Source organism: Peromyscus californicus, unplaced genomic scaffold (assembly GCF_007827085.1).
Source record: "Peromyscus californicus insignis strain IS unplaced genomic scaffold, ASM782708v3 Scaffold_4__1_contigs__length_199733344, whole genome shotgun sequence".
NCBI classification, from domain to species: Eukaryota; Metazoa; Chordata; class Mammalia; order Rodentia; family Cricetidae; genus Peromyscus; species Peromyscus californicus.
In genome coordinates this window covers 91,300,591-91,317,827 of record NW_026294562.1, presented here as the reverse complement: position 1 = coordinate 91,317,827, position 17,237 = coordinate 91,300,591, and the positions used below count along the sequence as shown (strand labels likewise).

General features: G+C 47.1%; 1 protein-coding gene across 4 annotated transcripts in view; it reads left to right on the top strand.

Annotated features, from left to right (window-relative positions):
• Positions 1 to 17,237, top strand: part of Mical2 (microtubule associated monooxygenase, calponin and LIM domain containing 2) — a 133,838-nt gene that overhangs the window by 94,631 nt on the left and 21,970 nt on the right. For all 4 annotated transcript variants that reach the window (XM_052714752.1, XM_052714751.1, XM_052714750.1 and 1 more), the window contains 9 exons: positions 1,596 to 1,853; positions 2,904 to 3,019; positions 3,805 to 3,931; positions 4,571 to 4,661; positions 5,663 to 5,810; positions 6,664 to 6,863; positions 7,155 to 7,261; positions 13,199 to 13,267; positions 16,811 to 16,954. In XM_052714752.1, the coding sequence (XP_052570712.1) occupies positions 1,596 to 1,853; positions 2,904 to 3,019; positions 3,805 to 3,931; positions 4,571 to 4,661; positions 5,663 to 5,810; positions 6,664 to 6,863; positions 7,155 to 7,261; positions 13,199 to 13,267; positions 16,811 to 16,954 (1,260 nt within the window). The remainder of the gene's footprint in view (positions 1 to 1,595; positions 1,854 to 2,903; positions 3,020 to 3,804; positions 3,932 to 4,570; positions 4,662 to 5,662; positions 5,811 to 6,663; positions 6,864 to 7,154; positions 7,262 to 13,198; positions 13,268 to 16,810; positions 16,955 to 17,237) is intronic.

Sequence of the window (17,237 nt, the reverse complement as noted above, 5' to 3'; positions counted from 1 at the left end):
CATTCATGACATTATAAATCAGTAGAGACAGGCAGTATCATCTGCTGAGTACTTCCTATGTGCCAGGCACAGCATGGGATATTTCCTGTGTACACTCAAACTTCATCTTCATATGGCTTCAAGGAGGAATCTTGCAATTATGGTTTTGCAAATGAGAAGATGGAGTCTCAGAATAAAGCTAAACAGCATGACCATATTCCAGCTGTGATAGGGCCTCATGTATACCAGGCTGGCCTTGAACTCATTTTGTAGCTGAGGATGACCTTGAACTCCTGATCACTTTGCCTCCATCTCCCACATACTGAAATTACAGGCGAGCACCACCGCTCCCAGTTTTAATCAGTGCTGGAGACTGAACTCAGGTTTTTCATACACTAGGGAGCATCCTATCAATGGAAACTCGCCCTTTCACATCATCTTTAGGAAAGATGGCCTTTGCCAAAGATGAGCAGAACAGACTTTGGAAATCTTCTAAACTTCTCATTCTGTAGCACTCTGTCTCTGGGATGAATTTCCTCATTGTCCGAGTGCAGGCATCTCCACCCCAACAGAGAAATAGGACAATTGCCCACTTTCAGAACCAAGTCATGAGCGTCCCCAGCATCACAGAAAAGTGAGCAACTGAGTCTGGAAAGAAATTCAGTGAGTGGCATGGCATACCCATTTTTTTTTTTTTGATATTGTTTGACTAACCACAGCATATCTGGACCTCCGTAGCTTAACTTCATCCATTATTAAGTCACATTTACTGGCGTTTCCTTTGTCTCTTAATTGTACTGAAAGTTATCGCCAGGACCAGCCATGTGCAATGTGCTTGTTTGTTTGCCAAGTGGCTGTTATCAAGCCCACTGTTCATTACGGTTCCCAGTGTCCTCTGTCTAAATTCCTACGAGAGATAGATCTTTCAGCACTCCATCCCAGAAGAAACTTGCCTCCCATGAGGAATTGCTATGCTTCATTTTCTGATAAGGAAAGCCCATATCACGTTTCCACTTGGCCTTGGATGCCAGGAAGCCCAAAGGCAAACTGGGTGCTTAATCACAACCATGCTAACCACCGTGGCTGGACCATGTGTTTATTTCCTTGGCTCTGGTTTTCTAGTTTTGGTTCATGTATGTGTGCGTGCGTGTGCGTGTGTGTACACACGCACACTCATAAACACACACTTCCTGAAGACATACATGCATCTCTGTGGAGGGCAGAGCTTGGCTTCAGGGGGAACTTCTCTGGAGTCATCATCTTGTCTTTTGAGACAGGTCTCTCACTGGCCCGGAGTTCACCCATTAGGCTAGGCAGGCCAGCAAAGGACTTCCGGGGATCCTTTCGTCTCTGACTCCCCCCCCACACACACACACTGAGATTATAATCACACACTGTTCTGCCTGCCTTTTTTATGTGGGTTCTGGGGATGGAACTCAGGCCTTCATGTTGGCACAGCAAATGCTTTACAGCCTGATTCATTTCCCAGCCCCTCTGTTTCTGTTTTGACTAGCCCCCTGGTAAAGACCCATCCCATGGTCTCTTGCCTAAAAGGGTCTGAATCTGGCCCTTTGGAGAGGAGGGAGGTTTTAATGTATGTTTTTGATCTTCCCCAGGACTACATTGACACAGAGATGCTACTGTGTACAGAGAACGTGAACCAGGATAATCTGCTCTCCTATGCCCGTGAGGCTGCGGATTTTGCCACCAATTACCAGCTGCCATCCTTAGACTTTGCCATAAATCACAATGGGCAGCCTGATGTGGCCATGTTCGACTTCACCTCCATGTACGCCTCAGAGAATGCAGCCCTGATTCGAGAGCGCCAGGCACACCAGCTGCTCGTGGCCCTTGTGGGCGACAGCTTGCTCGAGGTACTCCCTGCCCTTAGAGTCCTTCATTCCTGCCACAGTTCAGATCTACACATCTGCACTCAGGCTCGTAGGCTCTGCTGCCAACATCCCAGGAAGGGCAGGTTCTCAGACAATGGGCAGACCTCTGCCAAGGCCATGCTGGCCTGGGAGCCAGCCCTTTTGGCTGAATTCTGAAATATGTCAGCTTGCCTGTAGCAGAAGCCTTTCCTCCCATTTCCAGCTTCTTCTGGGCTGCTTCTAGATTGAAGAATACTGGCCAGCCCTGATCTAGAGCCCAGGACTGTCCTCCTCACAACATGTAGACCCTAACCAAGTGTTACTGGGACCTGTTACCCATGTGGGTGGCCCTGGGTGGCCTCTCAGTATAGAAATCTTCCAGAGTGTGAGGGAGGCTTGAGAACAAGGGGTTTTCAAAGTACAGCATTGAAATCGTGACTTTCCCTGTCAACCCTGTAAGTGCAAGGATCCTTAGATAAGCAACCATTTGAGGGTCAGCTTCCACTCTTAATGTGAGCATTGACAGTGTTTGCAAAGTCATCCAGGACTGAGAGTCAGATTGCAAACCCTGCTTTGGGTACACCATGGAGCAAGCTGTTTACCCTTGGCTTGACCAGATCGGTCTTTGCTCACCCTTATTGTGACCTGTCGCTTCTATCCCTGTCTCCCTCCCATCCTCCCCTTCCTCACTCTCCTCCTGTGCTGCGTGCTCTGGCAGCCTCCAGCCACAAACCCTTTGCCCCTGATCTTCCCAAACGGAAGGAGATCAGAACGCCATCCATGCTTTACAATGAGCATAAAGGCCACACTTTTCAAAAGTGTTCACTGGTTCCATTCTCTCTCTTCCAGAGCCCCCAGGTAGCTTTGCTACACACGGGGCTATTACACCCTTCATATTTGTGCTACAACTACCTGTGGTTCTGGTAAGCCGTGGGCAGCAGGGTCCAGCCCTGCTCTGGCTCAGAGCTGGCAACCAGAGAGTTCCAGATAGAATGGGAGAGGGGATTGGGAGTCATTAGAGTCAATGAGAATTTTACATATGTTTTTTTACAGCCATTTTGGCCCATGGGTACAGGCTGTGCCCGGGGCTTCCTGGCAGCCTTTGACACAGCGTGGATGGTGAAGAGCTGGGACCAGGGCACCCCTCCCCTGGAGGTGCTGGCTGAAAGGTGAGCCTCAAAAGCAGAGCTCCTAACTGGAGGGTTCTGGGTAGGAGAAGAGCCAGGCTGGCTGTCCTGCAGCCTCTGCATTGAGCTTACTCTGTCATCCCACTGGTTGCCTGATGTGATCTCCGGGTCTTCAAGGACACTCTGTGTCATGATTCCTCTCTGTCAGTGAGTTTCTCTGGTGTCGAGGATAGTAGAGACAAATCTTGACATAGGCTAGTCCTAAATCAGGGTTCTCTTTGACTTTTCTCATCCACACAAGACCCAAGAGGTTTGTTTAAGGAAGCCTTCAAGGACGATTCACAATGTCCTGCCCTGAGTAAGGATTCTGTGACCTGCCAGACCTCTCCTACAGTTGAAGTCCTGGCTTCCTCCCAGGCCCTTGCTGCTGGCCACAGCTGACCAGGAGAGTTGGTGCTGATATAGGAGATAGGCTTCTGATGGCCTTGGGTGTGGACCACTGTGGCCACAAAGGCAGGCCACAGGAGCGTTGTGGCTGGGTGGTGGCTTTAGCTGAAGCAGAGGCTACTGAGATGTTGGGCCCGCATTGCAGCCTCCTGCCTAGGGAAGGAGACCATGTCCCTAACACTCTTTCCTCTCTCCTCCTCTGTCCCTCCCTGACATTTTACAGCTCTTGGGGGGGGGGGTGTCAGATTACAGGAGAGGATTATACAAACACACCAGAAGCGATCCCTGGAACCTGGGAGGCTGGGGGAGAAGGGAGTGTAGGAACAAGGGCCTGATATAGCAAGAGCAACCCCTGACTTCTGGACTCTGACTCTCTGCAGAGAAAGTCTTTACCGGCTGTTACCTCAGACAACCCCAGAGAACATCAACAAAAATTTTGAACAGTATACATTGGACCCAGGAACACGGTACCCAAACCTCAACTTGCACTGTGTCAGGCCTCACCAGGTAAGCCCACTCCCAAGCCTGTCTTAAGCCTCTGCAGTGACCTGAGGAGAAGTAATGGTCTCATAAATTGTCACAGTCCTGAAACTGAGGCCACCAAAGCTTGCTAGCAGAAGGGTGGAGCAGTTCTTTTCCCCACAAGATGCAAAGGAACAGCCAAGGCCTATTAGGCCTCTTTATAGTCTGTCAGGAAACTAGAGCAGAAGTGGAACTGTGCATATGTGTGTGTTTATTTACATGTTTTCTTGTGTTAATTTGTCACTGTGCAAATGTGACATCGATCATACCTCTCTCTCAAAAATAATCCACTTACCTAGATACCCCCTTTCTTCCTTACCATGCATAGGCCTGGACATCATTTATCCTGGGGATTTTATCTACCCAACCTCTGTCATCTTCTATTAATAGGACAGAAAATAGTATGGATTCCTATTAGACAATTAGATAGTCACTGCCAGTTGCCACATTTGGGAAGCCAGTTTTTGTCTGTGACTCAGTTGTCTGGATGCCCTGCCGAAAGTCAGACCAGCCAATACCTGAAGAAAGTAGTAGCGGGTAGGGAATCTTATGTAGGGCATAGAGAGGCCTCCAGCCCAGGATCTGGAAACTGGTGGGCAGATGTGTGGTCTTCTCTGCTCGTAGGTGAAGCATTTGTACATCACTAAGGAGCTGGACAGCTTCTCTCAAGAGAGATGGGGCTCAGTGAGGAGATCCGTTAGCCTCTCCAGGCGGGGTGAGTTGCCCTTCTGGAACCCTGGGACAAGCTGTGCAGGGCATGATGAGGCTGCAGACCCACAGCAGCCGGGCTCTGCCCCCTTATCTGTGTGACCTTGACAAGTGCCTCTTCTCTTTGTCCTTCAATTTCCTCATCTATAAGAGCAAAAGTAAGACAGGATTATCAGAATTAAGACATGCAGTTACTTGCTGAGCACTTAGCACAGGAAAGTCCACTGTAGGGAGTTCCACAGGGCTGATCTTTCTTTGCCTCTTATTTCTGGGATGAGTGTCCTGTCTCCCTAGCAACTAAACAACAGATTCCTGCCCCCCCCCTCCTTATCTTCCTATTCCTGACACAACACTGTCACAGAGTGGGCTCAGAGGCAGGGGAGGGATGGTTCAATGAGTAACTCGCCAACAACCCCCCTCTCTCAGGCCCCTCTCCTCTGCTACCCAGAGACACTCCAGCTACCGCTATGTGCCTCTCTCTCCCTCCCCTGCACACAGCCCATGTGCAGCTGTTGGGAAACACTGTTGACAGTAGTAAACATTTATTGTCACACAAACATGGCAGGCTCTCCACATTCTCTGCTCTCACCCCATCCTCTTTTCCTGGAACGCCTCTGTCTGATGAATTCCTAGACACTCTTCAGTAGCCAGCTCAAATATACATCCCCAGACACTTTCTCTAGAGAGTTCTTCTCCCTGGGCCAGCTTGCAGCAAACCTGGTCATAAGCACCTCTATCCACGACAGCCCCATGTCATTAGTGTCACCTAGTAGATGCAGGGTCTGTGTTCCCAGCCTCCAACCCTGGACCCTAGCCATAGTGGACCACAGGGACAGTGCTATTAGACAGTGTGCTTCCTGCTGACCCAGACCCTGTGCGGTGGCCATCAGTGCTACTTCTATGCCATCCACTCTTCCTGGCTCCCAGCCCTGTTGGCAGTGGGAGTGATGCTCAGGCTGAACTCTCTGAAATTCCTGCAGAGCCTCACCACCTACCTCTTCCCTACAGAGTCAGACATCCGGCCTAACAAGCTCTTAACCTGGTGCCAGCAGCAGACCGAGGGTTACCAGCACGTCCATGTCACCGACCTGACCACATCCTGGCGCAGTGGTCTGGCTCTGTGTGCCATCATCCACCGCTTCCGGCCAGAGCTGATGTGAGTGTGGACCCTGGACACAAGGGACCCCAGACTTTTCTGGGTGGAGACCCCCAACCTGGCTTAGTATTTCTCTCTGCACGTTCTGGTTGGGTTGTTTTCTAAAACTTGCTTTTCCCTTGTTTGAACAGCAACATGTTTGCCCTGTGTCCCTGGTACCTGACAGTCAGCACAGGGGCAGTGGCTGCGTCTCAACACTTGGCCCCCAACCCTAATAGCCACATTTTGGAAATTGAGCATAGGCCTCAAAGCCCCACCCCCCAGGAGAGGAAGTAGAAGAGAGACCTACTCAGCCAAAGAAGTATTTTTTGACACTCTGATTCATCAGATCATTTCTAGAATCTTCTAAAGCTTCTTTGTATGTGGGCAAAATGGCAGGGTCAACTGGAAAGTGAGATGACATTCTAGAAACCCTTCGTGATGATAAAAGAAAAACACCTATTGACATGGGGAGCAGCACAGACTCCCATCCACGTACAAACCCTTCCTAAAAGACTGATGGAAACCCACCAACATCATCTAGCCGTGAGGAGATGGGACTCTCATCTCCACATGATACATATCATTTGATTGGTTTGAGAAAAGATCCTGTTACTATAGCAATTAAAATGAAAAATGTGGGAGAGAAGTAATTAAAGTAACTCCTACATTTTCCAAAGGGAGTAAATCATTTTCTGACGGTTTCAGGCTAGGTCAGTGGTGTCATAATGATTCATTCCCTTCATGAGCAAGGCGTGTTCCAGGGCTGGAGGTTGGGGCTCAACGGGGCTGGAGCATCATCAGCCCACAGTTCTCCTTATGGGCTCAGTGCATCCTGGCTCACCCTGAACTTCCCCTGGTCTTGGTCCTCCAGCAACTTTGACTCACTGAATGAAGACGACGCTGTGGAGAACAATCAGCTGGCATTTGATGTGGCCAAGCGTGAGTTTGGGATCCTGCCTGTGACTACAGGCAAAGAGATGGCATCTACTCAGGAGCCCGACAAACTCAGCATGGTCATGTACCTCTCCAAGTTCTATGAGCTCTTCCGGGGCACCCCGCTGAGACCCATGGGTAAGCATGGAGGCCGTGTCTAGTCTCTAGTGCCTTCCCTGTCCTCCAGTCTGATCCGGCTGGTATGTCTACCCTGCATCTTCAAGAAATCTTTGACTCAGAGGCCAAACAAGGGTGACTACCCTTGAAGAGATGCAGTGGCCTCCCCACACCCTCAGCCATTTAAGATTTATAAAGGTTGGGGTGAGAGAATTATTCTAGAAGAGCCCTGATACAAGGACACCCATAGGTTACAACATTACCACCTGGGCCCTGAATCCCAATTTCAATGTTGCTTTTACTTCTTAACAGATTCCTGGCGTAAAAACTATGGAGAATATGCTGACTTCGGCTTGGGCAAATCATTCATTCCTAATAACTATCTCAACCTCACATTTCCCAGGAAGAGGACCCCACGGGTAAGTTTCAGGCTGGCCTTTTGTTTCTTCCTCACTGCAGGTGATGGGGGAGAAGGAAGGAGAATTTCATGTCTGGGCCCTCCTACATCAAAGATCAGTGAAGAAAATGCCCCCCAGACGTGTCTGCATTAGGCCAGTCTCATGGAGGCATTTCCTCAGTTGAAGTTTCCTCTTCCTGGGTGACTCTAGTTTGTACCACATTGACAAACACTAACTAACACAAGTCCAGGGCATAGTGAGCTTCTAGAACTTTCACGATTTACAGGACCCTTAGTGCCTGTGACTTTTTCACAGTACTTCCAGATCAGGAAAAAAAAATGCCTATTGTTCTGTTCCCTAAGCAATTAAGTCCAAATAATCAGTATTTTTCAAGCTGTCTGACAGATGACACCTGCCATTCCTCTGGGTTCACTCTGGTGTCGTGGGATGCTTAGCTACACAGTTGGGAACCACAGGACTGGAGAACAATTACCATTTTATTTATGATGTCCAACTTGTAGCCTTAAGGTAGAAGTGTACCCCCAGAATAGCTGTGAACATAGCCTAACACAAAATTGTGAACTTGATTCAAACATGATAAAGACATTGTTTTTTAGATCAGGTCTCCCTATGTAGACCAGGCTGACCTCACACTTAACAGAGATCTGCCTACCTCTGCCCCGCTCCACTGGGATTCAAAGTATACCCTATCCTGGATGAGACTTTTTTTGGCAATTTTTTTATAACTCCATTATGCATTTCTTGAGTGTGAACTTTGTAAATGACAGCGTTGTCTCACAGTTGCACAAAATAAGTAAGCATATGTTCTCACAGCCTACAAGCCACAGGTTGGACACCTCTGAACTTAATGTGTGGTCTAAGACAATTCACTCCATCCAGTGTGGCCCAGAGAAGCTGAAAACTGGATAGCCTTGATTTCAACCATCTTGCATCTCAATGGGAGATGGAATGTCCTTACTTACTATGTTCATATTTACAGATATAAGCCAGGGCCCAGGGAGGCCACTTGGCTTGCTAAGGTCACACACTACTGAGTTATACTTCATTGCTTTGCCCCCCTGCACTACATCTGTTCATCAAAAAGGCCTTTGTTGTGTATCCAGTAAAGGAGCATGCTGAAGTGAGGTTAGTTGGGAGGCAGTGGGAAGACTGAGCGGGGTCCCACACAAGATGCTGAGAACCACACACGCATTCTTATCTATCTGTGATGGCTCCGCCTCTGTCATGCCATACAGATATTGGTACAGCCAGGCACATGCCCTGCCAGCATGGGAGCTTGTGCACACTTAGGGAATACAAATTTAGGTTCGATCATGCCTGGACCATTCTGCCCCATAGCCCACCTGGCCAACAATGCCTGCAACCTTGATACAGGTGTCAGTATTCATCCTCCTCACTATCCCTCCCTGGTGTTTCTCCAGCTTCTAGAGAAATAGCCTACCATGCCCACCTGTCCATCCCTCCACAGTGGATCTCTTCATCCAGAGGCATCACTGTCCCCTGCTGAGCCAGTCCTAACAATCTCTCTCCCTCCAGGTTTGAATCCTAAAGATTCAATTCTTCTTTCTCCTCTCCTCTTATCTTACTGACAACATTCAAATCTCAGCAAGACATACCAACTTCACGCAAAATGAAGGCATTTTCTCCACTAGGGCCATGCTTTGAGGGAGAGTACTTCACTCAGGATTGCTAAGTAATGAAGACTGGGTGGGTGGCCCATGCATGAGAAAGGAAGGCTAGGGATTGTGTTTCTCTCTTTAGAGTCTTTGGTGTGCTTCTGCAATCTGCCTGTGATCCTGGTCAGCACCTAAACACTTCTTAGCATAGGATGAACGTTCTTGGGAGTTCCTAAATTATTTTCACCATGCAAGGAGGTGGCATGTTGGTGCCACATTTTTCAGCCTCTTGCCTTTCTGTATTCACACAGACCTGCACATACTCTTATCTGTGCTCCTTTGGACTCTCCTAGACCTCCCTGGCAATGCCAGTTATTATGGGCACTGCCGTCCTTCATTGTCCTTGTTAAATGATTTGCACATGAAGGTACCTGGGATTTGTCTCCTCTTGAGCTCATTTCTTGCGAGACAATACATAAATCCATCACCTACTGTCGAATGCCCATGCCAAAGTTCAGCTGGCTAGCTCCTGCACTACCAGCACTGGTTCCTGGAAGAGATGGAGTTGCACAGCATGACTCTTCTGTGTGTGGTCAGAGTGGTCCAGATGCTGCTCTAGAGCCCACTGAACCTTGAGCTTTCTGCACAGATACTTTTTCAGAGAGACAAAGGTGTTTTTAAAAAGTGCCTCTTCTATTTATCTAGCCTGATTGCCACCTATCCATCTACCCTTCTGTCTATACAGCAGTCCATTCACCCATCCATCCATCCATCCATATATCTACCCATCAGTCCGTTCACCCTCCCACCCATCTACCTATCTATCCTTCCATCCATCCATCCATTTATCTATCCATCAGTCCATTCACCCACCCACCCACCTATCTATCCACCCACCACCAATCTATCCATCACCTACCTACCTAACCACCCACCCATACATACATCCTTTGGAGAAAGGATGGGAACATAGTGTCCTTGCAATGTAGTGGGTAGGGAAACTTCGACTTGGAGATGTTAAATTTTAATAAGTTATACAGGTATTATCAAAGTAAGAACTAGAATTCAGATGTTTAAAATTCTGTTACTATAGCATTAACACTTGTACAGCAATGTTCAGTTTAAGAAGTGTTTAACATTCTGTGATTCCAAGCTTATGAGTCGATGGTGTTAGACTCTTTCCTATATGTGAGGACAATGAAGTCAAAGTAGCTAGGTGATTTTCTGAACGTCACTAGCCACAGCCTAGCACCTGAACCTGTGATTCCTTGAAGAAAGAGCTTGTCTGCCAGTGTCACTGGCCATCTTTTTAAATATCAAAGCTGATAACCAACCCAACCAGATCTAAATTCCTCCAGGGTTAGGCTAGACCAGATAACTAAATATAAATGTTGTTTGCATTGAGCCAAAACAGCTCAGGATGTGTGGGGACATGGCTGTCTTCAGCTAGTCAGATTAATTATCAGACTAGCGATGTGTGGCATTGGTTGTTTTATAAAGAGGGAAACCATTTAGTTTAATAAATGGCTTTTGGCATATCAACTCTTTCAAATCCTTGGAAAATCATGATAAGAAAATGTTCCTAGGGTGAAAGAGCTGGAAACGTTCATAGGAAGAGAACGTAAGCCATTTGTTTATTCTGTGTTCCCTCAGCCTGGCCATGAGAAATATTTGGTTTATCCTTATGCTTCTGGTTCTTTGTCAAGTATAATAAAGTCCAGAGTGATTAGAGCCTTCTTGTGAAATGTATTTTCATTTATGTTTTAACAATCTCATACATGTATGTAATATATTTTTATCACCCCCATTCCCACAGAAGTCTCTCTTCTCCCTACCAGTCCCCCTCGGACTTTCATGTATGTGTGTCTGTGTCCATGTCCCACTGAGTTTTACTAGGCTCACTTGCATGAGCATAGGTGGGGGTTATTTAGTGGTGCATAGCAACTTACCAGTTGCTACTCAAGAAAATGGCTGTGGGTTAAGGTCTTGGGTCAATATTTGGCTTCCAATGAGAAAAATAAATAAATAAATCTCTACATTTTCATTTTCTTAGACTTTTGTTTTGACCTGAATCTCAATAGTACTTTTCACTGGGGAAAGTAAACATGGTTTGGATGTGTGTGCATGGCTAACCTTTCCATGTAAACGCATTTTATTTCCCAGGGTCACCGTGGAGGCATCTAAGATGCAAAGGTTGCCCCCTTGTACTGCATTTATTCTCCCAGGATTTAGGATCTTCTTAGGAGCTGCTGACTGGGCCCACCACCCTGGAGTGCATTTTGTGAGCCCTTAAGTCACATGTCCGAATGGGGTCTAGCTAGCCAGGCTCCAGTTGTTTGAACGGTCCCACCCTAGGCTGTCAAGTATAAGGGAAAGAGTAGGATGTATTGCTCTTTGTGAGAAAAGCCAAGTCCTCATTGAAAGTGGAAACAAAAGCACAAAGAGAGCCCTCAGATTATGCACGAAGCTTTCTTGTTGATGGGACATTCTGTACTTTCACAGCTCTGGTCTCTGGGCCTAAGTGGCATTCACAGTCAGTGGAACTGGGAGCCCAAACAGTTGGTGCCTCTAAAACCCAACATTGTTGGAAATAAGGTCATCTGTTTCTCTTGGTGTCTGTCCAGCATTTAGACTGGGATTATTTCCATTCAGAAAACAGTGATGTATGAGAAGCTGAAGGAGATGTTGAAGGCAGGCAGGGCCCTTTGATCTGCTCTTTTATGGTGTCTTGGTCAAATTTTCAAACAAGGAATTGGGGATTTAGCTCAGTGGTAGAGTGCTTGCCTAGCAAGCACAAGGCCCTGGGTTCAGGCCTCAGCTCCAGAAAAAAAAAAAAAAAAAAAAAAAAAAAAGATTCGGTAAGGGCTGGAGAGATGGCTCAATGGTTAAGAGCACTAGCTGCTCTTCTAGAGGTCATGAGTTCAATTCCATCTGTAATGATATCTGGCGCCCTCTTCTAGCATGCTGACAGAACACTGTATACATAATAAACCTTTAAAAAAAATACAAATTTTCAAACAAATATCCAGGACTAAACTGTTGTTGGTCTTTCTTTTAATGGGATTGGTGAACATGGCAGCTCTGTGTGTGTGTGTGTGTGTGTGTGTAGTGTATGTGTTGTGTGTATGTGGTGTTTGTAGTATGAGTGTGTGTATGTATGAGGGTGTTTATTGGACTCAAGTGATGCGCAGTAGACTCTGTGCTGTGGTTCCAAGACAGCTGTTTCAGAGTATCCAGGCATGAAAGGACCCTTCTGGGGCTAGGCAGCACTATGTTTGGGCCTGGATGGGTGTTATGCCTGGGTTTACAGTGAGTCTGTGGCACCTCTTCCTGCATTTATGATGTCTGAAAGGCTGGAATGTGATGTGGACCTGCCATGGAGGAAGTCAGAGTATAGGAGAGTCCATGCAGATGGGATACATGCTCTGTGGGATGTGACTCCAGACTCCAACAGGAGATAACTGTTAGGAGAAGGTCCAAAACACTGGAAGTTGGTAGTTAAGATGTCTGTCCTTAGGAAATAGACCTAATCTGGGCTCAAGATACATGTGGAGAAGATATAGCACTCTGCCTCCTCCCCCACCCCAGGCCATGGTGACAGCTCAGTATTTATACCCCTCCTCATCTGCCTAGGCCAGCCTGATAGGCCTTGGTAGATTGTTCAGATTCGGTCAGCGGGGGATGAACTATGAGGGGTTATCAGGATAGCTGGGTAATACACTATGAAAGGGAATGTGTCTATTAAAAGTTATAGTGAATGAGGGAATCAGTAAATCTGAACCATCCCTGGCAAGCTGGACATTCAATCTCTAGTCCTCAGGTTGGAGCTAATGTTTATTTGAAATGAGTTAAATCTTATTTATGGTACCTGAATTGCAGGCTTAATTTGACACCAAAGCCCTGAACAGCTCACTCAAGTCCTGAGAATGCTCTCTGCAGGGTGAACCTGTCCCACCTCTTCATGGGAGGCCCAAGGAACAAAGACAGTCAGGGAGTTCCCTCCCATAAGGCAGCAAACACAGAGGGCACCCCCAGGCCAGGCTCTGACCTCAGGCACATGATTAACCCCCTCCAAGCCCACAGCCACTGTAATAGAAATGATGCGTGCCCTGCTTGTGTGACAGGATTTCTGAGATAAAGTAGAAGCATGCTCCACTATGCTTGGCTGTAACTCCATGGCAGCACTTACGTGCAGGGCCGTCTATTCCCATGTCTACCGTTCGGCTGACAGTGGTGTCCAGACAAGCATGCATCATTCTGTGCTTCCAGTTCCAACAGTGTCCGTGGCCCTGAGCTCACCGTGTTTCCTTGACCATTGCAGGTAGACACCCAGACTGAAGAGAACGACATGAATAAGAGGAGACGACAGGGCTTCAACAACCTGGAAGAGGTATGTATGCAGCCGGGCGGTGGTGGCGCACGCCTTTAATCCCAGCACTCGGGAGGCAGAGCCAGGCGGATCTCTGTGAGTTCGAGGCCAGCCTGGTCTGCAGAGCGAGATCCAGGACAGGCACCAAAACTACACAGAGAAACCCTGTCTCAAAACATCAAAAAAAAAAGAATGTATGCCTGGGCTCAGTTGTTATAAAACCCATGTCCTGAGGCTTTGGGGTGTGCTTAGCTATGTCTCTAGTCCTGGTCCCATTTTGTTGTTTCTCTCATGAACCACTGGGATCCAGGCTCAGTTTGATCACTTTCCTACTTCCTAGCTGTATAACCTTGCAGGATGAAACCTCCCTGGGGTAAGGGCTATGGCTCTCAAATGTGCCAATACATCCAAAATGTTTGAGCTTCGAAGGGTTCTTAGATCAATAGGATGACATAGATAGCATGGTTAATTAATATGGAGTTACTAATTATAGAAAGCAGGAAAGAGACACCAGCAGGCCTGCTCTCTTCACTTGCTGCTGCTTTTTTTCTTCGGTACTTGGAGTCTTTAAGAAAAATGTTGAGTGCCCGTGAGTGCCACCCTCTGGTAAAGGGAGAAAATTGTAGGAGATAGTGTCCAAGTCTAGAACCTGCCTCTGCAAATTTGAGCAGAAGGAGGGCGTGCAGTCTACTTTAGTGAAACAATTTAAAGAGACATAAGATATGCATCTCATTTCATTTTACTTGTGCATGAGTGTGTACATGCTGGAGGGTAATCATACAGCTTGTATGCCTGTGAGTGTGTGTACATGCTGGAGGGTAATCATGCACCTTGTATGCCTGTGAGTGTGTGTACATGCTGGAGGGTAATCATGCACCTTGTATGCCTGTGAGTGTGTATACATGCTGGAGGGTAATCATGCACCTTGTATGCCTGTGAGTGTGTATACATGCTGGAGGGTAATCATACACCTTGTATGCCTGTGAGTGTGTGTACATGCTGGAGGGTAATCATGCACCTTATATGCCTGTGAAGGTCAGAGACTGGTGTCAAGCATCTTTCTTGTTTGCACTCCACCTTATTTTTTGGGACAGGGTCTCACACTGAAATGATAGCTCATCTATTAGGCTGGACTAGATGGCCAGTGAGCCTCAGGGATCAGCCTACCTCCACTTCCCACTGCCAGGGCTATGGACACATTCCACTGCACCCAGCTTTTTATTTGGGTTATTGGGGGACCTGAGTTCAGGTCTTCATGTTTTGTATGCCAATCACTTTACCAGCTAAGCCATCTCCCCAGCCCTGTACTTCATTTTTCAAAGCCACCCTAATTCTGCAAAAGGAAGCATGCATATGCTAATGATGTGTGGATGCCAGTTTTAGCTAGGCTACAGGCTGATGTCAAAGATGACTCAGAGGCACATGGGATCATTGATAAACTATATTGGTTCTTGTTCCCAGGACTTATAAGAGACTTACTGCATCTTCTGTGTGGTTGAAGAGACTTTATTGCTGTAGTTTGTAAAACATTATTGTTCATGCCTTAGACTTGTTCCACCTCCCATCAGTGAGCTGTCAATCAAGCCAGGAGCCCACCATGATAGAGTGCAGCTGCCCACCATTTACCATATTTTCTGATAAAAGAAAATCTGGAGTTCATGTCACATCTTACAATGTGAATATGCTCACTACCCTCATCTGAAGCGTTTCCAGAGCTCTGGGGTTGATCCCATCAAGAACTGTGGCTTGATTACTCAGGGGCTGGAGTAATGTTTGAGCAGTTAAGCAGGCTCATTGCTGTTCCAGAGGACCCGAGTTCAGTTCCCAGCACCCACATCAGGTAGCTCTTACCTGCCTAAAACTGCAGCTCTGGGGAAATCCAATGCCCTCTTCTGGCCTCCACAGACACCCATGTGCATCTCTCTCTCTCTCTCTCTCTCTCTCTCTCTCTCTCTCTCTCTCTCTCTCTCTCTCACACACACACACACACACACACACACACACACACACACACACACACACACACATGTTTAAAAAATGAAAATGAAAGAGAAATGCACACGCTGGTGCCCTGACTCCATGAATCAAGTCTGGTTTGGAAAAGGGATCAGAGTTGATTAGTGCATTGGTGTGGCCCGCTGTTCTCGCCCACTTTGATTTTGTGCAAACAGCATTCACTCAGTAGATTTCATCCTCCCCTTGAGCGTGTGTCCATGTGCAAGCCACACTTCATCTGCTAAAGCAGGGAGTGGCTCTCCATTGTGTGCTTGTCCAGCATTTGACTACACTGTGCGTACACAGCCCCCTCCCCGGGGCTTCTTCTCTTTGGGATCTTATTTTAAAAAACAGTTAATTTTAGCTTGTGTCTTCCCACGCATCTCTTCTGAATGAACACATCTTTCCCATGTCAAGAAAGCAGTTCCTGTGGGGAAGACTCATTGTTTCCTTCAGTGGCTTGACCACCCACTTGGCACAGTACCCCTCTGTATGATCTGAGATGTATGAGAGAAGATGCCATGGAACAGGAAAAGACGTTAGGAAATTCTAGAAATTTTCAAATTTTATTAGTTAGTAGATGAATGAGATGGAACTCAGTTTTATAAACCATCATAACCAAGCTTCCTATCACCCCTCATAAGTCTTGTTACCATCATGCATCCCAACAGGATGGATGTGAAGGGCTCTTCGTCCCTGTGCCCTGAATCCCTAGAACCTCCGGTCCCAGGTTAATTGTGAGAGCACATCAGACCAACACAGACTGAGGTCTTTTTGTAAAACAGCTGCCAAGTGCCCTTCAGAAGAGTCAGAGCCAAGGAAGATAGCGAAATTGCCAGGGATTGGAGGAGACTAAGGAGACGGGATGAATAAATGTGTGGGATCCTGGATGGGAGCCTGGAACAGAAGAGGGTGGAAACGGAAAAACTGATGCAATCCAAACAGAGCCCCTGGTCCAGTTCGCAGTATTATGCCAGCGTCCGTTCCCTGGCTTTGATAACAGTGCTGTGATAATTCCTGAAGCTACATCAAAGTGGCTGGGGGAAGCGTACTCGAGAGCAAGCCATACTTCTTTGTACCTTCTGTGTAAATCTAACACTATTTCTGAATTATTTTTTCTTTAGAGATTGGAGTTGTGGGCGAAGTTGGGAAAGGGAATACAGAGGAGCAAAAAGCCTACAGCCTGTGCTTAGGATAGCCCAACTCCCCTCACACACTCTCTGTTTACTTTTCAGCCAAAATTATGTATTTTGGAAACTACTTTATGTAACACTTCTCTATTAGAACTGGTTTTTGTTTTGTTTTGCTTTGTTTTTTGCAATAACCTCTTGAAGTAAGACACTCCTCCCAATTTGTAGATGGGGCAAATTCAAAGACATGAATCGCCTAGGTCCAGGGCTGAGAGGAGAAAGACTTCAGACTCCAACTGCCGGGTTCCCAAGCCATGTGGCCATTCTTTAGACACATGAATTGAGGCCAACCCTGTTGCCTGCACTCACTCCCTCAAGCCACTGAGGGCCCTGCGTCCTGAGGATCTTGTATTCCAGTGTGCTGATTTTATCTTTTCAGCTGCCGGCCTTCTCCAGCCGTAGCTTGGGCTCCAGTCAAGACTGCGCTAGAGAAGGCGGCAATCAGAACAAAGTCAAGTCCATGGCCAACCAGCTGCTAGCCAAGTTTGAGGAGAACACACGGAACTCTGCAGCCCTGAAACAGGTAAGGCTATCATATGGTCACTGGACCTACTCTACCAGTGGCAGAACCCTGCTGGGCTGGCAGAGATGGGCTAAAGTTCACCACCTAGGTCTGATCAAAAAAAAAACAACAAAAAAACAAAAAACTTCAGCCTCCTGGTTATGCAATAGCAGACTTTTCCATGGGGTCAGATAGTAACTCATTTCTACTTTGGAGTCATACTGTCCTGTTAGAACATTTAGGCCTCCATACTGGATCCCTCAACAAATAAGGGTGATAGCATTCCAGTAAAAACCTGTTTACA